Raw genomic sequence first — 22,252 nt, forward strand, 5'->3', positions numbered from 1 at the left:
TTTCCATTGCCCTGAAATGGCTGTTTAAGAATTTTGTCCGATTTTTGCCCTTACACTGTCGTTACCAAGAGTCCTCAAAATGCTTTTAAATACATAAAATAAAATGCACAAGTTTACAAAGAAATTTATCAACAGTTTTGAAATTGTGATTTAGTGACGTGAGTGCCATTTCACGAACATAAAATAGCAAAATCTAGTGACAAGCCTGAGGCCGTAATTTTGCAGTTAGATCTCAAGATGCACACAACTGTGGTGTGCTGGGGAGGGACGTATTGATGACAGAGTCTGGAACTGAACAAGCATGACTGGTGTGTGCCTTCATAATCGAAGGAAATGCTAAATTTATTTAGGGGTTAGTGGAAATAATGATTGTTAATTTCTCCTGAAGAAACTTACAACCTGAGTTTCATCCGAGGCATCTGTGGACCCCAGCTCAAGACCCCTGCCAGTGTCGTAAGTCTGGGAGTGAGGGCCTGAGCTGCGTGTAGGAGTCTGACTTCCTGCGGGGAAGGGCACCTGTGCTCCGCTCTCTCCCAGTAGCACATGGAGAACTGAATGGAATCTTCTCTGTTACTGTAGCACTTTATCGGTCCCTCTGCTGTGGCATTGATCCGTGGATTATACTTTAAAGTTTTAAAAATAAAAAGGGAAAATTAAGTTGGATACTGAATTATACGTAGCACTCCTGTGAATTGGGCTTTCCAAAGCAATTTTAGCCATAGGCTAAACATCACAGAGGGAAGTATCCAAAACTGAGGTTTTAACACATGTTATTTTAGCTTCTTAAGCAACAGAACTGCATTGTCAGGAGATCTTTACAATGCAGAGTTAAAATACACTGTGCTGTTTCACGTAGCCTTGTTGGGTTGTGGTTATAACATGCCTGACTGAAAGTCGGTGGGCTGGCAGTTTTGTGCGGTATGTACTGCTGGTGCACGAGGACATAATCCTCCTTGGTGAAACTTTCTGTCCCAATCCTCCCCTTTAAGGTCACCGCTGTCGCACAGCAGAATCAAGGAGAGGTGCCTGAGCCCCAGGACATGAAGGTGGCCGAGGTCCTCTTCGATGCCGCTGATGCCAATGCCATAGAGGAGGTCAACCTGGCCTATGAGAACGTCAAGGAGGTGGACGGGCTGGACGTCTCCAAGGAGGGCACGGAGGCCTGGGAGGCTGCCATGAAGCGCTACGACGAGCGGATCGACCGGGTGGAGACCCGCATCACCGCTCGCCTGCGGGACCAGCTCGGCACCGCCAAGAACGCCAACGAGATGTTCAGGATCTTCTCCAGGTTCAATGCGCTGTTCGTCAGGCCTCACATCCGGGGGGCCATCCGCGAGTACCAGACCCAGCTCATCCAGCGTGTGAAGGACGACATCGAGTCTCTTCACGACAAGTTCAAGGTCCAGTACCCGCAGAGCCAGGCCTGCAAGATGAGCCATGTGCGTGACCTGCCGCCAGTGTCGGGCTCCATCATCTGGGCCAAGCAGATCGACCGGCAGCTGACTGCCTACATGAAGCGGGTGGAGGACGTCCTGGGCAAGGGCTGGGAGAACCACGTGGAAGGGCAGAAGCTGAAGCAGGATGGTGACAGCTTCCGCATGAAGCTCAACACCCAGGAAATATTTGACGACTGGGCCCGGAAGGTGCAGCAGCGCAACCTGGGCGTCTCCGGCCGCATCTTCACCATCGAGAGCACCCGCGTCCGGGGCCGGTCTGGAAACGTCCTCAAGCTGAAAGTCAACTTCCTCCCGGAGATCATCACCCTTTCAAAAGAGGTCCGGAACCTCAAGTGGCTTGGCTTCCGAGTCCCACTGGCCATTGTGAACAAGGCTCATCAGGCAAACCAGCTCTACCCGTTCGCCATCTCGCTGATCGAAAGCGTCCGGACGTACGAACGCACGTGTGAGAAGGTGGAGGAGCGCAGCACCATCTCTCTCCTGGTGGCCGGCCTGAAGAAGGAGGTGCAGGCTCTGATCGCAGAGGGCATCGCGCTGGTGTGGGAGTCCTACAAACTCGACCCGTACGTGCAGCGCCTCGCGGAGACCGTCTTCAGCTTTCAGGAAAAGGTATGTTCTGCTCTCTTCCTGCCATGTCCTGGGAGTGAGCCGCACACAGGGACCACACACTCCACTAACACGCCAGCTCTCCCGCAGAAGGCGTGCATGTTTGGTGCAGCTTCGGGCCACGTGAGCTGAGAGCGAGAAAGGCTTTGTATTCACCTGCTGTTTGGTGATCGTTGGGGCTTAGGGAGGACAGTAACACCCTGAGCTGAGCCGGGAACCCGTGGAGAGGTGAGGGACGCGGAGTCTGACACAGAATGAGAGCTTTACGGGTAAAGCTGCGCCGTGAGCTTGCTCTCGATACCCCCCTCCCAGACCCTCGCCTGCCGCTGCCCTCAGGACAGAGTCTGGGGTCTGGTGCGCGCTGGCTCCCGGGGACAGGGGCAGGGTGGAGCTGGTTGGTTTCCTGCTCCCAGGCTTACCCGTCAGAGGTCTCCCTTCCCGTGCACAGAAGTGAGGAAGGGTTTCCCTTCCCTCTACAGCGACGCAGGGTGGGGACGTGTTCTCATGCCAACACACAGGGTTAGCTATTTATGGAAGAACTTCTCTGCCTCGAACATTTATTCATTAATTGAGAAGAATGTCCATAAGATAAAGGAATAGAGTGAGTGTTAAATACTAAATATGCCTTCCTTTAGGTGGATGATCTGCTGATTATTGAAGAAAAAATAGACCTGGAGGTCCGCTCCTTGGAGACTTGCATGTACGATCACAAGACATTCTCAGAGATCTTGAACAGGGTCCAGAAAGCCGTGGACGACTTAAACCTGCACTCTTACTCCAACCTGCCCATCTGGGTCAACAAGCTGGACATGGAGGTGAGGGGTGAGGCTTGGTGCACGGTGGTGTTCATTTGTCTGCTGTCAGCATAGGAGTGCTCCCTGTTTCATAAGTTCATTAGTCGATCATCAGTGACAGTCCAGTGTCTTCCCTGGAAATCCCGCATAACTAACAGTAGAGCCACGCTGTGGTCCTCGCACCTGTACTCACCTTCTTTCTAAATTGGGAGCAGGGAGCTGTGAAGGAGGAGAGAGTTTGGCCGCCTCCTGCCCTCCCCCACCCTTGCTAATAATGTAGGTTTTCCTTCCTGGGCCTCTTCTGCAGGCCCCCTTCTCTGCCTACCCTGTCCCCCCCCCCCCCCCCCAGTTTAAACAGAGATGCCCAGCAGCAAAGTGCCTCTTACTCCTGGTGTGGAGGGCCTCGGCTCACCGCTTGGAGGTGTGCGGGCAGGGGGAGGTGCGTGTGAGTGTGTCCACATGTGTGAGCACGCTTGTTTGAAGCATACTTCCCCATGGGGCTTTCTCATTGGTGGGTGTCAGAGACTGCAGCTGTGAGGAGCTTCCAGAAGGAGAGTGTTTTATGGCAGACGTCCCTCAGTGGACAGCGGGTGGTTGGTCAGTTCTGAGGTGGTGGTTCACACGTTTTCTCTTTTGAAATGGACACACAGATGAACAACAGGGTCCTACTGCAGAGCACAGGGAACTGCACTCAGTAGCTTGTAGTAGCCTGTAATGGTAAAGAACAGGAAAGAGGCTATGTACGTGTGTGCGTATACGTGTGTGCGTATAACTGAGTCACTGTACTGCACGCCAGAAACTAACGCGACACTGCAAATCAACTAGACTTCATTTTTTTTTAAGGGTTACTTAAAATGGATACATAGGGGAGAGGGTAGAGCGCATGCTCAGCATGCGGAAGGCCCTGAGTTCAATGCCCAGCACTCAATTAAAAATTAATAAATAAATCTAATTACCTCCCCACCCAAAAAACAAACAAACAAAAATGGATACGTAAGTTGCAGAGTATCCACCAGTGAGACCCTGACAGAGTAAAAGTTAACAAACCCCACTCTTCTGAATCTACCGAAAGTCCCCAGTTTTTCGCACAGCCGTCCTCATGGTATTCCCAGGATGGTTTTGTGGCCCGAGGCAGACTCTTTACAAGGACATACAGACATCCTTTTCGTGGGAAATTTGTCTCATTCTAGATCAGAGAGAGTTCTGACTTTCTTCTTTACCTATTGTTAAAAGAAAATGGTCATTCTGTTCAGTGACAGATGTTTACTAGACTTACTGTGTGGTGATCATTTTGCAATAAATACAAAAACTGAATCATTATGTTGTATGCACGAAACTAATACAATGTTATATGTCAATTATGCCTCAATTAAAAACAAAAAACGGATTAAGCACTAAACTATAGTTTTCTAGTTTTATCTCTGGGGCTGCCAGGAAAATGCTTTTGTTCTGTAAATTTTGTATCACTTCATCTGCTGTGTTCATGTTAATCTCTGTATCACTCACAGTGGGGAAGACTGCTGGTTCCGCTGGCCCAGAGCACAAGCACAGTCAGCCTAACAGATGAGTTATCTGAGGCCAGGAAGTGAGGAAGGGAGACTGAGCCTGGGCGGGGAGGGCTGCGGTCAGTAACAGTTCGTCTTGGACCTGCGGCGTCAGCTTTCTGGTATTGTGTTCTGTGAGCTACTTTTGGAAGAAACACTGTTCTTTGATACATTTTCTCTGTAGATTGAAAGGATATTGGGTGTCCGCCTACAAGCTGGCCTGAGAGCCTGGACGCAGGTGCTCCTTGGACAAGCTGAGGACAAAGCGGAAGTTGACATGGACACAGACGCACCACAAGTTAGTCACAAGCCGGGAGGAGAGCCAAAGATCAAAGTGAGTACCTCCCACGGCAGTCACATGGCAGTAACCGAGACAAGTCCCCCCTGACAGAGTGCCAGCGGAAATCCACTTACAGCGGAGAACCCTGACTCCCAGGTGATCCGGCCTGCGTCCCAGGGGTCCTGTGTGGGTGTCACATATGGAGGGGCGACATGGGCTCTCCCCTCTGTAGTCTTCCTCCTAGGTCCTGGGAAAACAGCAGACAACCCCAGAGGGAGGGTCATTTGATGAAACTCCAGAGGGTCTTGGTCGTGAGAGAAAGACAATGAAAAAGTGAGAAAACGTCACAGATTGGAAGGGACTGAGGAGATGTGACACCTGACGGGTGTGGTGTGCTGGTTAGATCCTGGGAAATCTGGCTGCAGTCAGGATTCTAGCTCATAGCCTTGTATCCACACTAATGTCTTAATGTTTCAATGGTCACATCACGTTGGCGGAAGCTGGTGAAGGGCGGGTGGAGACTCTTCATGCTTTCATCAGAGCGCCCCTGTAAGTCTAGAGTTCCAAAAACAAATTTTTAAAAAATGAAAATGAAACTTAGGAAAAATTCTACACGAGGGAAAAAAATACAGCAAAAAATCATTTCAAGAACTGAGTGTGATCTGCTACAAGGAAATGTTCAGACTGTGACCCTGAAATGTCACTGTTTCCACAAAAATCTAAACCAGAGTTTCGTGGAAGAATGCGGTAACACACTGGTAAGCACTCCAGACAGGAGTCTTTGTCTCCCAGCCACCTATTTCCCATTTGTGTGAAGGAGTGGTCAGCTGGGGCCCAGCAAGCTTTCCAGAAAGTTCTGTTCAGACTGTGCAAGCAGGTCCTGTCTCCTGGCGTGGGCAGTGGTTGTGAAAGTGTCCACCTCACACTAATTCATTAAGCCATGCATTTGTTTTATGTAGTTTACAGTATTTGTGTTACATTTACCAATAAAAGGGTCTCACAGATCAGAAGCCTGGAAGACCTTTGCAAGTGAAAACTTGAATCTGGGAGAAATGAAGACTTAACTTTTTTTTTCTTTTAATGCTTGAAAAATGTTTTTACTTTTGAGTATTACAGATATTCATCCCCAGAGCATATTTTTTAAAATACTGAGATGCAGAAAAGCAAGTGAGTGTGTCTGAGTTGATTCAGTTATTTAGTGGAGACAGGGTTGGAATTTTTGATTAGCTAAAGGCACTGGCAGGTGGCAGAAACCTACCCCACCGTGTAAACCCACGTCAGTAAGGTTGGCCTCATGTGGCTGCATCAGTGGTACTGGTTTCTCAGGTCTCAATGTCTTCGTGTCCAGAGGTCACCATGCACATCAAATCCAACAGTGCTTCACTGAGCGCCCGTGGTGTGTTGGACACGCAGGCGCTGGGGGACCGAGGAGGAACCTGAGCAGTACCTGTCCTCTGACCTCTTACAGTCCTCTGGGAAGGGCCACAGACCACAGCATGAGATCACAGAAGACTATCTGCTAATAACGTAACAGATTATGTGGTTCAGACGGAAGTAGTTTAATGATTCAGAGAGAGAAAAAAAAGTTATATATCAGAAACGTTTTACTGCAATAGATGACTGAGTAAAAATGAAATCTTTCTTTTACAGAACGTTGTTCACGAGCTGAGAATAACCAATCAGGTCATCTATTTGAATCCACCAATCGAGGAGTGCAGGTACAAGCTATATCAGGAGATGTTTGCCTGGAAGATGGTGGTGCTGTCTCTCCCCAGGATCCAGAGTCAGAGGTACCAGGTGAGCCTCCCGAGCTGCCCCCCTTGGCTTGGGACACCGCGCCTCTCTAAGGAAGCTTGACCTGTCTTTGCAGACTCCAGACCTGAGGCTCGGCACGCTAAGGGCAAGCTGGAGGAAGCTTTGTGTGACCTGACATTTTCCCCCAATAGTTGCTTTTCCAAATAGTCGTGTTTGGAGCTCTGGTCTCAGTGCTCTCTTAGAAATTCCTGCTTCTTTCCCCCTCACATTTTATTATGGGAATTTGCAAACACACAGAAGCAGAGGGAGTCATGTGAGCTCATACAACACGTGGCCAGTTTTGTTTCATTATATGCCATATTCCCTTCCCCACCCCACCCCCACCACCAGATTATTTTAAACCAAACCCCAGATACAGGGCACTCTTCCTAGTATACTTCTAGAGCAAAAGGAGAGCTCTGAAGACTGGCTTCAAGGCAGTGTTACTTCAAACAAGACCAGTGGTTTTCAGATAAACAACCCCCACAGCCTCTGCCATGACAGGCTCTCGTAGGAAACAGTGATCCTCTTAGGAAGCGTCTGCTTTCTTAACTTTGCACATGAGCGCAGTTCTCTTTCATATCCTCTTTTATATCCTCGATCTGCTCTCATCACTGGCTCTCCTCCCCGCTCACCGGCCGGTCTGCTCTACTCGCTCCTCTTTCGTGTTCCCGCCTGCTCAGCGCCCCTTCCGCTCCGTGCTCTCTCTGTCTCATCAGTTTGTCGGCTGTACATACCAGCCGTGTGCTGACAGCTCTGTGTTCGTATCTCCAGCCAGACTGCCAGTTCCACTGCCTCCTCGGCATCTCCACGTGGCCGCCTGATGGATGCGTCAGACTGAGCTCGTCTCTCAGTCCCCTCTCCCACTCGCTCCTCCCCCAGTCCTTCCTTTCCCATCTCCAGCTGCTCAGGCCAAAAATCATGACGTCATCCTTGACTCTCATTGCCTCCTTCTTCAGAGTTATTCCTCATCCGTGTCTTACCGCATCCCCTGCTACCACCCATCCAAGCTACCATCGTCCCTCGCTGGGATCAGTTAAGTTCCTCCTGACTGGTGTCTCTGTGTCTGCCTTTGCTTCCTGAAATCTATTTTCAACACAGCGGCCAGAAGAAGTCTAACGTTGTGTGCTGTCCTGAGTGCTCCTTTCAGAGTCCGTTAACGGCTTCCTGTTAGGCCCCACATGCACGCTGTGTGCTATCCTGCTGAGTTAAGCGCCTACCTCTCTTCTCATGGCTCTGCTGCGGCCACACAGGACTCGTGCTCATCCCACATTTGTCAGGCAGACTCTTATCCCTGGGCCTTTGCACTTGCTGGGCTCCCTGCTCAGAAGCCATGGTAGCAGATATTCACATGGCTCCCTCCTCCTCATCCTGGTCCCCACTCAAAGGTCACCTCCTCAGTGAGGCCTTCCCTGACTCCCACATTTAAAATACATCCTCCCCACCCCACTTTCTCCATAGCACTTCTCACCGTCTGACATTGCATGCGTTTTGCTTTTCCCTTAATTGTCTCTCTCCTCCCACAGAACGTAAGTCTATGTGAGCAGAGGTTTTTGCCTATTTACGGTACATAAAACAGTGTCTGGCACAAGGCAGGCTCTCAAATCATTGAAACAAACCAAGGACTGCGTCACAGGTTCCAGCGTCCACGTTGGTGCACACTCTTGGTCACAGTCCACCCCACTCTCTTAGACATGGCCTTCAGCCCCGCCCGCCCAGGCGAGGCTCAGACCTCAGGGCCCCGCTCTGGAGCGCCGCTCTCTGCCCCTGGGGCTCACGTGCTCTTCAGCTGGTTTTGCCTTGTGCCGACAGTGACGCCACAGTTTGTAGCTTATGGTTGGTGTTCTTTCTGTTGGTTCGATGTATTAAATATAGGCAGGCTTCTGGTTACCTGTGACCAGGAGAAGTAGGTGTCACCCCTGAAGTACCACTTTCATCGTGAGCTGTTCTTTGGTTCATTCTAATGAAGTGAAAGGTGACTGAGAGTCACGGTTTTGTGCGCATGACTTGGGTGTGTTTCCGGCTTTGCTGGCAGGTGGGCGTGCACTACGAACTGACGGAAGAAGAGAAGTTCTACCGGAACGCCCTGACGCGCATGCCCGACGGCCCTGTGGCCCTGGAGGAGTCCTATTCTGCTGTCATGGGCATCGTGACTGAAGTCGAGCAGTACGTCAAGGTGAGAAGCCAGTTCTGGTCAGATACAGCGCGTAACCTGTCTTAGGCACTCTTTGAGTGTGAGCCGTAGCGAGTGTTGACTGCGCGATACAGTTCGTTAGATGACGTTCGCTGTTTTAAAGCAAACGTCATCTAAGCTGAGCAGTAGGACAAGTGTTCTGAGGTGTTAGTCATTTTGAAGAACAGAAACTGTATACTCTTCCGCTATGAAAATTCTGAGAATTTAAAGTGAGAGTTTTTCTAACCTTGATGAAAGGACATGAAATTTTTTAACAGAGCGTGAAAATGCATATCAGTGTTACAGAGAATGGCAAGCCCGGCTGTCGTGTCTGACTCTGACCTTCGCGTGCAGGTCTGGCTTCAGTACCAGTGCTTGTGGGACATGCAGGCTGAGAACATCTACAACAGGCTGGGGGAGGACCTCAACAGGTGGCAGGCGCTCCTGGTGCAGATAAGGAAGGCCCGGGGAACCTTCGACAACGCGGAGACCAAGAAAGAGTTCGGACCAGTGGTCATAGATTACGGCAAGGTGAGCCCTGCTCACTGTGGAACAGTGTCAAGGCAGCTTGAAGGCTGCGTCTCTGACTAAAACGGAGTTCCAGCGTAGACTCCAGCACGGATCCTTGCTGATCCGCTGTCTCGTGCTCCCCCACCCGCAGGTGCAATCTAAGGTGAATTTGAAGTACGACTCCTGGCATAAGGAAGTCCTCAGCAAATTCGGGCAGATGCTTGGCTCAAACATGACAGAATTCCACTCCCAGATCTCCAAGGTGAGGACGCAGGATCCTGCCGCCACGACAAGGCCACGCACAGCCTCGGCTCTGAGTTACAGTTCTGTGCTCTCTCCAAACAGTCTCGCCAGGAGTTGGAGCAACACTCAGTGGACACGGCCAGCACCTCTGATGCGGTGACCTTCATCACCTACGTGCAGTCTCTGAAACGGAAGATCAAGCAGTTTGAAAAGCAAGTTGAGGTGAGCTCTGTCCGACCCTGCTCCTCAGGTGGGTCCCTGCACCCTGTCAGCCACGTTAACCGCAGACACTGGCCTCCTGGGTGTCTGCGGTTTAAAAAGCCCTGCAGGCAGTTCTCACGCACATCAACTTTTGAGACTCACAGGGTTTGTCTTTGGAAATCTTTTGCTTTAGTTGTTGATCTGTGAGTCACCACACTTGAATTTCCTTTGTACAACTCGGAATGAAGTGTGAATCCTAGCTCCAGCGTGCTTAGCTCCTGTTCGGGCCGTCGGGACGCAGCCGGGAGCAGGCCCGGGTCTGGCCGCGGGCGGCCATCGGGCGGTGGGCTGCCCTCTGACCACAGTGCCGTCAGGATGGAAGGTTCTCGGAGAGCAAATGTGTTCTGTAGCCATGGAGTGTCTTCTCTTTTGTGGGACTCTGACAGTAGTTTCGGTTTTTATTATGGAAGGAAAAACTCAGTTTATTTTTTAACTCTCAAAAGCTCTACCGCAATGGTCAGCGCTTGCTGGAAAAGCAGAGGTTCCAGTTCCCGCCCTCCTGGCTCTACATCGACAACATCGAGGGCGAGTGGGGGGCCTTCAACGACATCATGCGGCGGAAGGACTCAGCCATTCAGCAGCAGGTGGCCAACCTGCAGATGAAGATCGTGCAGGAGGACCGGGCCGTGGAGAGCCGCACCACCGACCTGCTGACCGACTGGGAGAAGACCAAGCCCGTCACGGTGAGCCTCCCGCGGGCGCCACCTCGCACACCTCGGGCCTGGCTGCGGCGCAGCGCTCCGCGTGAGGGTGGTCCTTTTTCAGTTAAAAGCAGCAGCCCTCGCAGAGAGTGAATTTGAAAGTGTCACAGCCAACTTAGATCTCTTTTTACCTGGAGCCCCTCGGGACAGTCATTTAAGTCAGGAAATGGTTTAAAAGACTAACGTTCTCTGTTCTTAAGTTACCCTCTTACTGAGGCTTACTCAGAGGTTAGAATTTCTTTTCTCACGGACGCAGGCCAGGCGTCACGCTGCTGCTAGCTCTGTGCGGTGGCGGGGCCGCAGGTCTGCCGTCGGCCGTCCCGCGGGTTAGAATCTCCTGTCCTGTCCCTGCGCTTGCCACCTCCAGTCCTTCGTTCATTCAGGTGTTTATCGGGCACTGCCCACGTTCAGGGACGCAGCAGTGAGCAGAGAGGCGGGAGCCCTGCCCTCTTGGGGTTACGCTCCAGTGGGAGAGACAGGATGAGAAGTGAATGAGGAAAAGATGTATTTTGAGTCAGAAGGTGATCAGTGGTGGGGGCAGGGGGTGGTAGTGTTTACTGCTTCGCAGGGAAGGTGACATTTCAGTGGAGACCTGAAGGAGGGGCGTTCAGGCAGAGAGGACAGTGAACTCAAGCACATGGGTCCCAGCCTGCCTGGTCTGCGCGGGTGGGATTCAGATTGAGACGCCTGTACAAACACAGCTGGGAAGGCGGGGGAGGATGCTCTCGTAGCTCAGGGTGCAGGTTCTCCCCCATCTGCTGGCTAGGCCTCCACCCTGCCCTTGGCCCTGTCTGCACTGCTGGGCTCTAAGGTCCTGCTTTGTGTTTGACTTCAGGTTGAGGGGCCCTGGTTTGAAGACGGCGTCTTCTTTTGCTGACGCCAGTACCTCCAGGTGATGCAGGACGCCAGCTCTGGTGGGGAGCGTGTATTGATCAGTAGGCAAGAGTCTGCTCACCAGAATTTGAATATCTCTCATGGCCTCACCTTGCTAGTCATGTGTTGCAGTTAAAATTTTAATTGATACTTTACATAGTTATCTTTAAAGGTTATTAAAATAAAAAGGAAGTGTGGAAATAGTCTTCAGGCTGACGTGGAGGTCATCTCCAGTGAACTGACGTGTCCCTCAGGGGGCACGGCTGGCCGCCTCCAAGAGCCTTGTCCTCTCGGATCAGGGGCGTCCCCCAAGGTGCTTAGTGAGGGGGTAGCTGGATGGAGAGGCGTCCCACCTCCTCAGTGTGTGTTGGGTCAGACATGGAAGTGAGCGCTCCATCTGGGAGTGGACCCGCGTCATCAGTGTACACCTTGTGTGTGGACGTATAGAGACATAGTCGAGGAATCACAAGTGTCTAGAAGCCCAGCAGGCTCCCCACTGTTTTGGAGCCAAAGCTCCTCTGTCCTGAGAACTGGCTCTGATTCTCTGGCCTCGACCACTTTCAGGGCAATCTTCGGCCAGAGGAGGCTCTTCAGGCTCTTACCATCTACGAAGGGAAGTTTGGCAGACTGAAGGACGACCGGGAGAAGTGTGCAAAGGCCAAGGAGGCGCTAGAGCTGACGGACACGGGCCTTCTCAGCGGCAGTGAAGAGCGCGTCCAGGTAGGAACCGCGTCCGCGGGGTGGGGCGGCTCCTCGTGCTGCCTCTGCACCCGACACGGCCGTCTCAGGGCCCTGCCAGACTGAGACGGCTCTCCTTCCAAAGTTTAACTGCTCTCCTCTTCTTAATCACAGGTGGCCTTAGAAGAGTTACAGGACCTCAAGGGCGTTTGGTCAGAACTTTCTAAGGTCTGGGAGCAGATTGATCAGATGAAGGAGCAACCCTGGGTTTCAGTACAGCCTCGAAAGGTACGTGTAGTTAAAGCGCGTGTGAGTATACCTTCACACGCTGAGCGTTGCAGGCTTTACCTAGAAACTTGGCAAGCAAGGAGCTACATTGTGGATCCACAAAATGTCACTGAACGGTCATTTATATTATCCAGGCTACGTAAAAAATTCCTTTAACGATTTTTTAAAATACGTTACCATTTAAAGGAATGTTGGCAAATTAAATGCCATCTTGTGTTACTCTTGATAGCTTCGACAAAATTTAGATGGCCTCCTGAACCAGCTGAAAAACTTCCCCGCACGATTACGGCAGTATGCGTCCTACGAGTTTGTCCAGAGGCTTCTGAAAGGTTACCTGAAGGTAGGTGATACGGAGCTGCGGTCGCGGATGCCCGTTAGAAACACAGCTACACAGGTAACGCTGCCTGCTCCCTCCACAGGTAAACATGCTGGTGATTGAGTTGAAGTCCGAAGCACTGAAAGATCGCCACTGGAAACAGCTGATGAAAAGGCTTCACGTAAACTGGGTTGTTTCCGAGCTCACCCTGGGCCAGATCTGGGACGTTGACTTGCAGAAGAATGAAGCTATTGTCAAGGATGTGCTGCTTGTGGCACAAGGGGAGATGGCTTTGGAGGAGTTTTTGAAGCAGGTAAGGGGCTGATGGGCACTTTTATGTCGTTTTAGGCTGTAGCGTAGATTTGAGCTGTGTGTAAACAGCCTCGTCTGTAGTCCTCTTTGTCCCTGTGACACCTGGTCACCTGTGGGGCTAGTGAATGCCCACGTGTTGACAACGCGTGTCTTCCGGGTTCACTTCAGATAAGAGAAGTGTGGAACACTTACGAGCTGGACTTGGTCAACTATCAGAACAAGTGCCGCTTGATCCGCGGCTGGGACGACCTCTTCAACAAGGTCAAAGAGCACATCAACAGCGTCTCCGCCATGAAGCTATCCCCGTACTACAAGGTGCCCGCACTCCCACCGTCATAGCTCACGGTCACTACATAGCTTGCTGTGACCTTACTCTGCATTTTGGGTAAGTTGTGGCATATCTGTGAGTGGAGAGCTTAGCAGCTGAGCTGTGTGTCCGTCTGCCCGCTAGGTTTTTGAAGAGGATGCCCTGAGCTGGGAAGACAAACTGAACCGGATAATGGCTCTCTTTGACGTATGGATTGACGTGCAGAGGCGGTGGGTCTACCTGGAAGGCATCTTCACAGGCAGCGCAGACATCAAGCACCTGCTCCCGGTGGAGACCCAGCGGTTCCAGAGGTGCGGCCTCGCGCGGGGGCAGAGGAGCCTCAGGCCGACTTGGCTGCTGACATCTTTGTGTTTCGCTTGGTTTGCAGCATCAGCACGGAGTTTTTGGCCCTAATGAAAAAAGTATCCAAGTCTCCCCTTGTTATGGATGTTCTGAACATCCAGGGAGTGCAGAGGTCTCTGGAGAGACTGGCAGATCTGCTGGGAAAGATCCAGAAAGCACTGGGAGAGTACCTGGAAAGAGAGCGCTCATCCTTCCCCAGGTGGGAGTCGTCTGATGAGGAGTGGCGGGAAGCTTGGCCCTGGGCCGCTCCCCCAGCCTCACGCCCTCTGGGCCTGCATGTCGGTCCCTCTGACGTCGGGGACTTTGTTACCAATAACCCTTTAGTGAATGCTCTTTCCCTTTCACCCACTGATTCCTAACTATAACTAAGAATCCTCATTTTCTACCTTGGAGTTACATGTTAAGCTTCATTTCAATTATCATCCACCCTCCCAGGGAAACTGCATGTCTTAAAAATTTAGCTCTGATAATTTTATTTTCTAAGTGGCATTTTTTTCTTTCTGAATAGCTCACTTAGTATAAATTGAACAGGTTTTTTTTTTTGTTTCTGTTTTTAATAATTCAGGAAATGAGGTGAATTACATGAAGTCCGTTGTGTTTCTCTTCAGTGTCTTGTTGGGTGGGTGTGTCCTGTGCGGAGGGCTGCAGAACTTTGGATGTGATCTGATCTCAGGCTGGAGATCGTCCACCACCTCCCACAGCCATCTCCCTTCCCACAAGCTGCAGTTTTGCCTCGATTCGCCTTATTTGTGTATATGTAACATTTTAGCAACCTGAACGCTATTTTAATTTTAGGTTCTATTTTGTGGGTGATGAAGATTTGCTTGAAATCATTGGAAACAGCAAAAATGTAGCTAAGTTACAGAAACACTTCAAGAAAATGTTTGCCGGTGTCTCGAGTATCATCCTAAATGAAGACAACTCTGTCGTCCTGGGCATCTCGTCCCGGGAGGGCGAGGAGGTAGGTCAGTTTCTGGTTGTGACTTGGAGAGCTTCTCTCACCTTGGCACACCGCAGTTCTCAGGTTGTCTTTGTTTCAGGTTATGTTTAAAACTCCCGTGTCAATTACTGAACATCCCAAAATCAACGAGTGGCTCACGCTGGTGGAGAAGGAAATGAGGGTCACGCTGGCTAAGCTCCTTGCCGAGTCCGTCACAGAAGTCGAGATTTTCGGTAAAGCAACTTCCATTGACCCGAACACCTACATCACCTGGATTGACAAGTATCAGGTTCGTACAGCAGAAGGGGCAGTCTGAGGGTGGGTGCACGGGCTGTCCTTAAAACGTCCTTTTGAATCTTGTGCCCTGTGTCTTTCAGGCCCAGCTGGTGGTCTTGTCGGCCCAGATAGCCTGGTCTGAGAACGTGGAGATGGCCCTGAGCAGCGTGGGCGGGAGCGGCGATGCGGCACCCCTGCAGTCCGTGCTCAGCAATGTGGAGGTCACCCTGAACGTGCTGGCCGACTCGGTCCTCATGGAGCAGCCCCCGCTCCGCCGGCGCAAGCTAGAGCACTTGGTTAGTCCTGGCCTGGCTCCTTCCTCCCAGTCCCCTCTTGTGCCTTCGACTCCAGTGGTTGAAAGAAATCATGGTTGGAAAATACTCTCATTGGTGTAAGGAGAAAGCGGACGGCCGCTGACAGGCTGGGGTGTGGTGGTCAATGCCTGTTCCTGCTGAAAAGCAGTCTTGGGGAAGTGGAGTCGCACACACGGCCTCCTGGTAAAGAGGAGGGGGACACCCCGTCAGGGTCTTCCGCCCTCTCGTCCTCTCCTTCCCGAAGAGCCACCCCAGGAGGCCGTGGCCCACGATCCGGGTGAGCCCGGCGTGCCCCGAGCCCAGGTCACTCGCTGCTGGGCTTTGCCCCGTGTGCAGCAGACAGACGGCTCCTCTCCCACCACGCTTCATGCTGGTGGCAGAGTTTTTACTTAAAATGGGGTGTTTTTGTTTGTTTCTTTGTTTTTGCTGCAGCTCTTGATTCTGTGTAATTCCATTACATCGATAACAGTCTATTGTTTTTAAAAGTGAATTTGCATTTTGGAATATTTACACTGTAACTGTGCCTAGAATCTCAGTTTAAAAGTCTACTGAACAGTCCCGACGCCCAGAGAATGCACTTGTGTACTTTAGTTTACATACTTTAGCTCAAGAAGCGTACTGTATGATAAACTCTGAAGGTGACTCTTTCTTCAGATTACAGAGTTGGTTCACCAGAGAGACGTCACAAGGTCCTTGATCAAGAGCAAGATCGACAATGCCAAATCTTTCGAATGGCTCAGCCAGATGCGATTTTACTTTGACCCTAAGCAAACCGATGTGCTACAGCAGTTGTCCATTCAGATGGCAAACGCCAAGTTCAACTATGGCTTTGAGTACCTGGGTGTCCAGGACAAGCTGGTGCAGACCCCCCTCACCGACCGCTGCTATTTGACTATGACACAAGCCTTAGAGGCCAGGCTAGGGGGGTCCCCCTTCGGTGAGTCGCTCCACAGAGCTGGACGGGTGGACTCAGATAGCAAATGTAATTTTTAAAGGTTAAGCAAATGATCTAAATGTATTTCATAACTGCACAGCTGGTCTAAAACTTTAAATTTACTGACAGTCATTACATTTACAGTTGGCCCTTGAACAACACGGGTTTGAACTGTGCAGGTCCGCTTGTACACAGATTTTTTTTTTTTTTTTTTTTTAATAACTGATGCAGTCAGCCCTCTGCATTCATGAGTTTCACGTCCTCAGATTGGACCAACTGTGGACTGAAATTTCCATCCATGGTCGCTTGAATCCGTGGGTGTGGAATTTGTGGGTGCAGAGGGCCAACTGTGGACTTGAGTTCTGTGGACTGGGGGTACATGGCAGTCCTGGATCCAGTTCCCCTCAGATACCGTGGGACAACCATACTTTGACTTTTTTGCTTTTTATAATTCTTTTAAAACCAAAGGTGTGTTCTTGTTGAGTTCTCAGTTACTTTTCTTCAAACAATAGGGCCTGCTGGGACTGGGAAGACTGAGTCTGTCAAAGCTCTTGGCCATCAGCTGGGACGCTTTGTTTTAGTTTTCAACTGCGATGAAACCTTCGATTTCCAGGTGAGAAGCTTTGTGGGACCCATCTGGAGTCCAGAGCCCCCAGAGGGCCGGGTGGGACGCCATGCCTGCACCCTCACAGAGCCACCGGCCTGATCGCTCAGCTGGGTCCCTTTGCCTCTGAGGCCTTTGCGGACGGGGATGTTGGAGCTGTTCGAGACGCCCGGCACGCGCTTGCCGTCAGCCTGGCCTCCGCGCCTGCAGAGCTCGCTCTGTGGTGTGGCTTAGCGTCTCTCTAGTGTCTGTGTCGGGGAATAAACAAATGACGTGGAAAAGGTTTTTTAAATAACAAAAAGTGATGGCATAAAAATAACAGTTTCATCACTGGGATTTTATTGGCACAGGAGCAAAGTGTGATTTGCTACGTCTGTACACTTGCTGTGTGTAGGGCTGGGCCCCTCGCCTCGCGTGTGAAGCTGATTCCACCCTCAGGCCCCCCGGGAGGGAGGCAGTGTTGCTCCTACCTCACAGATGGGCAGATGAGGGTTTTGAGGTGTGATTTGCCCATGGTCGGGCAGGTGTCCAGGCCGGGCTTGGAGCCCTGTACAGCCAGCTCTGAGGCTGTGGTTTTTAGCTCCTTTCTGTCTTTCCATTTCAGGCGATGGGCCGAATCTTTGTGGGACTTTGCCAGGTGGGTGCATGGGGCTGCTTTGACGAGTTCAACCGCCTGGAGGAGCGGATGCTCTCGGCTGTGTCCCAGCAGGTGCAGTGCATCCAGGAGGCTCTGCGCGAGCACTCCAACCCCAACTACGATAAGAGTAAGACTCGTTTTTCTCCTTCAAGTTCCTTAGAGAACGCAGAGGGGATTCCACTGTGGGCTGAGTTACCACCCCTCTGGTTAGAAATAAGTGAGAATTTGATTTGTCTCCAGGACTTGCTGTTGGGGCAGGGTGGTGGTCTGGGAGAGCAGGTGCACCCTTGCCTCAGAGCAGTCAGTCCTTCCCCTGCAGAAAGAAGCCCCCTTGCTCCCCCCAACACCTGCCACAAGTACATGTTTGAGCCACTGGGGTCCTGTTCCCCTCTTCCTCCCACATCCCCATAAGCCAGGCTTCCTGGCGCCTGTTTGGCCAGAGTGTCACAATGGAGTGCCCACTCCAGGGGCTCCAGGGCTGCTTCACTTGCCCCGTCCCACGCAGAGCCCGGGCGCGGGAGCTGCAGGGGGTGTGGAGGTACATCGGCACGGGGCTGTTTACACGCCCAGTTCAGCTTCTAGTGCTCCGTTTTATGTGATAGCGGTAGTAACCCGTCTCACCAGACCTCCTGAGTGAAACAGAAGGAGTGTCAAAGCAGGCGGCACCTGGGTGCTGCAAGGCCCCGTATGGAGGAAATGTAACCCTAAGAAGCCTGGGCTGCTTAGGGGGAAGGCTGTTTATTTGTGTCATGGCCCCAGGAAAGGGTTATTCTTGTGACCTAAGCCAGCCAGTTTTTTCACGACATTCATTGGCTTTTATTTCTGCACCTGCTGTTGGGCTGTACTTGTGTTCTTGGGTTGACCTTGTGACACCCAGTAATGCGTGAGTAGGGTAGCGGGCTCCCTGCCTGGTGACTTGATCTGTTACACATTCAGACAGCTTTCGTGGGGATGAGGTGTGTGAGGATGGGTCTGCCTGGGCGGGTGGGTGACACGCCTGGTGAGAGCCCATGGAAAGGTCAGACAGCAGGGAGATGGGTGCTTGGTCTGTAGTTTTAGAGAGATTTTAGAGTGGGTTTTTTTGACCATCACAAGTCTTAACACCGTTGTCTGATTTTCTGATTTTCAGCCTCTGCCCCCATCACCTGTGAGCTGCTGAACAAACAAGTCAAGGTGAGCCCGGACATGGCCATCTTCATCACCATGAACCCTGGCTATGCAGGCAGGTCGAACCTTCCGGACAACCTGAAGAAGCTGTTCCGGAGCCTGGCCATGACCAAGCCCGACCGGCAGCTGATTGCCCAGGTCATGCTGTACTCCCAGGGCTTCCGCACCGCGGAGGTCCTCGCCAACAAAATCGTCCCATTCTTCAAGTGAGTAACGTAGGGGGACTCATGACCATGTTTCTGCCGTGCGTTAAGGCGCCATTTTAAGTTTATGTGATTGTGACACATCTTTCCGAGTGCCCATCTCTGACTTGGCAGTGGGCACCCTTGGTGCTTAAAGTGCACTGTTTTTGAAGAGACCCTTTTCCTCTGTAGACTCTGTGATGAGCAGCTCTCTTCTCAAAGCCACTATGACTTTGGTCTGCGAGCCTTGAAGAGCGTGCTGGTCAGTGCGGGTAACGTGAAGAGAGAGCGGATTCAGAAGATCAAGAGGGAGAAGGAAGAGCGCGGCGAGGCGGTCGACGAGGGAGAAATCGCGGAAAACCTCCCTGAGCAAGAGGTGGGGGCGGACGGACGTTCCTCCATCACTCAAACCCACACTGGTTTCCCCGGACGTTCCAGCGTCTCAGTCGTGGCTGGAGCGCTGTCACTGTACCCGTGCGTGCGGGGCCGAGCACTGACCCAGGGTGAGGGGGCGCCGGGTCTCCCTGCTTGTTCACAGGACATCCTGGGCATCCCCAGGGCTCATGCGCTTCTCCCCACGCAGATCCTGATCCAGAGCGTCTGTGAGACGATGGTGCCCAAGCTGGTGGCGGAGGATATCCCGCTGCTCTTCAGCCTCCTGTCGGACGTGTTCCCCGGCGTTCAGTATCACCGCGGTGAAATGACCGCGCTCCGAGAGGAGCTGAAGAAAGTGTGTCAGGAGATGTATCTGACATACGGAGATGGAGAGGAAGTCGGCGGCATGTGGGTTGAAAAGGTACCTGGGGTGGTCGTGGCGGCCATGGCCACGGGGAGAAACCCATCTGAGAGCTCTGTTCACGCAGGCTGGGCCCGTCGGCTGCCTTGTGCAGATTTGCCCCCAGGCTTATTAACCTAAATGTAGTGATAGCAAAACTTACTGAAATTTTCACTTACACAGCGTAGTTCTCTGAAGGTGCCAACTAGAGGGAGCGTCGTAGTTAGCAGGAAGCGTCTATGGCAATGAAAGCCCTGTTGACAAGACTTCCCAGCCCCGTAGGGTAGCAGCGTGCTGTCAGGACGCCGTTTACAGTCTGTGCTGGCCGTTTCTTTCACCCCCGCCGTGAGGTTGACTTAAGAGAAAGTATGTTAAGCACACAAGCCACGTGCTGACCCTGAGCTACTGTCCTCCTGGGTTAGACAAGCGGCTCGTTCATCTGGTCCCTGCTCTCCTGGCAGGGGATCTCGGTCTTTTTTGAGGCAGCTTGGTCAGCGTCTCCTATTCCAGGGGCTCCCAGTTTTCCTAACTTACCAAACAGCTCCCACAGTTTGGTTGAAACCCCTCCTGTGCTGGTTGTGGATGTGGCCTGTGGAAGGTCTCTCTGGTTAGAAAGCCCCAGTATTTGCCTTGAAGGATTCACGTTACATGTTTTTTCTTTGGTGTCGGGAGACGTGGCCGAGGAGCCTCCCTCTCCTCCCCCGGCGCTCACGCACCGCTCTGCTGGGCCCTGCAGGTTCTCCAGCTCTATCAGATCACCCAGATCAACCACGGCCTGATGATGGTGGGGCCTTCGGGGAGCGGGAAGAGCATGGCCTGGCGCGTCCTTCTGAAGGCTCTGGAGAGACTGGAGGGCGTGGAAGGCGTGGCCCACATCATTGACCCTAAAGCCATCAGCAAAGACCACCTGTACGGGACCCTGGACCCCAACACCAGGGAATGGACAGACGGGCTGTTCACACACGTCCTGAGAAAGTAAGTCCCCTTGGGTCAGTGTCTGCAGTCCAGAGAGGTGGGCCCTCGGCTCGCTGTCCTGTGATAAATGTACATTCTTTCTCCAGCCGCAGTCTGAATGCATGTGAAAGTCACCCTGGAGACCACCCTGGGGTGAGCATTTCTGATCTAAGTCATGCTGCTTTAAAGCCCTTCCTTCTGCCGCAGGATCATAGACAACGTGCGAGGGGAGCTGCAGAAGCGCCAGTGGATCGTCTTCGATGGCGACGTGGACCCCGAGTGGGTGGAGAACCTCAATTCGGTGCTGGATGACAACAAGCTCCTCACCCTGCCCAACGGCGAGCGCCTCAGCCTGCCGCCCAACGTGAGCATCGCGCTCAGCGCTCGCTGGCTGGGGCCGGGGGGCGCAGGCAGCGATCTGTGCGCTAGGTTCTTCCATGTCCGTGGCTAGTGAGAAATACTCTCAAAGGGTTTATTTGTAACTTTGCACTATTTATTGAACGTTAGGCAGGCTCCACAGTTGTCAGTTAACCTTCCCTGCAGCCCTGTGGTATGGGGTCGTAGTCAGGACTTCTGGGAAGTGGCAAAATGAGGAGGCTTTCAAGGCCATCCGTGCACACGCCGCCTGAGGGGTCAGTAAATGCGGGCGGGCCTGCCATGGCTGTGCGTTCGTGCTATGACCCCATGTCTGCAGTGTCACCATCTGCCGGCCCTTGAAAGTACAGCAGCGAACAAAACAAAACCCTTGCTCTTCCGGGGCTCACAGTCTGATCTGGAAGGCCAGAAGACGAGATGCATGGCGATGGTGCCGCAGAGAAAATTGAGGGGAGGGGAGCATCGATGGGGTGGGTGGCACTGCCGGGAGGGGCGACGCAGAGGCTTCTTGGGAAAGGGGGTGGCTTCTGCAGGGGTTAAGGGTGTGAGGGAGCAACCATCGTGGCTTCCAGGCATTCCAGGTGGAGGGACGGGGAGCAGGAGAGCATCTGGCTGCGCCTGGTGTGTGCGCGGAGGGCAGGGCAGGGGCTGAGTGGAGAGAACTAGAGGAGAGAAATCAGGGTGAGAGCAGGTCGGGCGTGAGGCCTGGTGCGGGGGCTGCGAGACAGTCTGGGTTGGGGGTGATGTAACCTGTTATGTTTACGGAGATCCTCTAGCTGTTTGGAGGATGATTGAAGAGGGCAGGGTGGGAGCAGGAGGACCACTGGGAGGCCGCACCCCGGGCACAGCCATGGGGGTGGGTTGGGCGAGTTGGGTGGTGGTGGAGGTGCTGAGAAGCGGCTGAGTTGTAGGTATAATTTAAAGTTTGTGCCAGAGGGATTTGCTGACAGCCTGGAGGTGGGTAGAGGGAAGGACCCTGAGCGGCTGGCGATCGCCAGCTTGTATCTGGAAGGGTCCGCACAGTGGCTGTTGTCACTTTAGGAACCAAGCTGCAGTGCTCAGTGCTGGTCTGAGAACGTGCACTTACGCAGACTCGAGTCCCCATCTGGCTTGTCAGGTTCTTTTCTCAGAGCTCGTTGCCCAGTAGATCATAGCGTTGTCAGAAAGAGATGGATCCCCTCGTGAGCACTGAAGTTCAGGCTCTGGAATCAGGCTCTGGTTTGAATCTCAGCCCTGCCATCTGCCAACGGTGGGACCCAGCCTGGTTGCCAGCCCCGTCTGTGAAAAGGAGACACTGCATGCCCGTCTCATGGGACAGGTGTGAGGACTGAGCCTGGGTGCGAGGCCACGGCTTCTGGCCGGGTGGCGCCCTCGCTGCTGACACCCCTCCAGGGAGCTGTTGCTCCTGCTCCGCCAGGAGCTCCCCTGCTCCTCCCCCAACACCTGTTTTCCTGCACAAATTCTTTTGTGGAGTGAGGTTGGTGGATGTTGTAGTGACGCAAGCTATAGATATTCTTATTTTTAAATAAGTGCACAGAAATTAGATTTAAATTGCTGTTTCAACACATCTATAGATAAAATCACTTTAACATTC

General features: G+C 52.4%; 1 protein-coding gene across 1 annotated transcript in view; it reads left to right on the forward strand.

The window, feature by feature from the left end:
* DYNC1H1 (dynein cytoplasmic 1 heavy chain 1) overlaps window positions 1-22,252 on the forward strand; it is a 61,249-nt gene that overhangs the window by 15,795 nt on the left and 23,202 nt on the right. Inside the window, exons 8-34 of the mRNA XM_032482664.1 lie at window positions 990-2,066; window positions 2,699-2,878; window positions 4,586-4,735; window positions 6,332-6,478; window positions 8,511-8,651; window positions 9,003-9,179; window positions 9,310-9,420; window positions 9,504-9,623; window positions 10,106-10,345; window positions 11,801-11,956; window positions 12,089-12,202; window positions 12,432-12,542; window positions 12,622-12,831; window positions 12,999-13,145; window positions 13,282-13,448; window positions 13,526-13,699; window positions 14,296-14,461; window positions 14,541-14,729; window positions 14,818-15,012; window positions 15,685-15,967; window positions 16,477-16,577; window positions 17,173-17,332; window positions 18,335-18,578; window positions 18,747-18,930; window positions 19,138-19,350; window positions 20,066-20,304; window positions 20,491-20,647. Coding sequence (XP_032338555.1) covers window positions 990-2,066; window positions 2,699-2,878; window positions 4,586-4,735; window positions 6,332-6,478; window positions 8,511-8,651; window positions 9,003-9,179; window positions 9,310-9,420; window positions 9,504-9,623; window positions 10,106-10,345; window positions 11,801-11,956; window positions 12,089-12,202; window positions 12,432-12,542; window positions 12,622-12,831; window positions 12,999-13,145; window positions 13,282-13,448; window positions 13,526-13,699; window positions 14,296-14,461; window positions 14,541-14,729; window positions 14,818-15,012; window positions 15,685-15,967; window positions 16,477-16,577; window positions 17,173-17,332; window positions 18,335-18,578; window positions 18,747-18,930; window positions 19,138-19,350; window positions 20,066-20,304; window positions 20,491-20,647 — 5,553 coding nt within the window. The remainder of the gene's footprint in view (window positions 1-989; window positions 2,067-2,698; window positions 2,879-4,585; window positions 4,736-6,331; window positions 6,479-8,510; window positions 8,652-9,002; window positions 9,180-9,309; window positions 9,421-9,503; window positions 9,624-10,105; window positions 10,346-11,800; window positions 11,957-12,088; window positions 12,203-12,431; window positions 12,543-12,621; window positions 12,832-12,998; window positions 13,146-13,281; window positions 13,449-13,525; window positions 13,700-14,295; window positions 14,462-14,540; window positions 14,730-14,817; window positions 15,013-15,684; window positions 15,968-16,476; window positions 16,578-17,172; window positions 17,333-18,334; window positions 18,579-18,746; window positions 18,931-19,137; window positions 19,351-20,065; window positions 20,305-20,490; window positions 20,648-22,252) is intronic.

This window comes from Camelus ferus, chromosome 6 (assembly GCF_009834535.1).
Source record: "Camelus ferus isolate YT-003-E chromosome 6, BCGSAC_Cfer_1.0, whole genome shotgun sequence".
NCBI lineage: Eukaryota > Metazoa > Chordata > Mammalia > Artiodactyla > Camelidae > Camelus > Camelus ferus.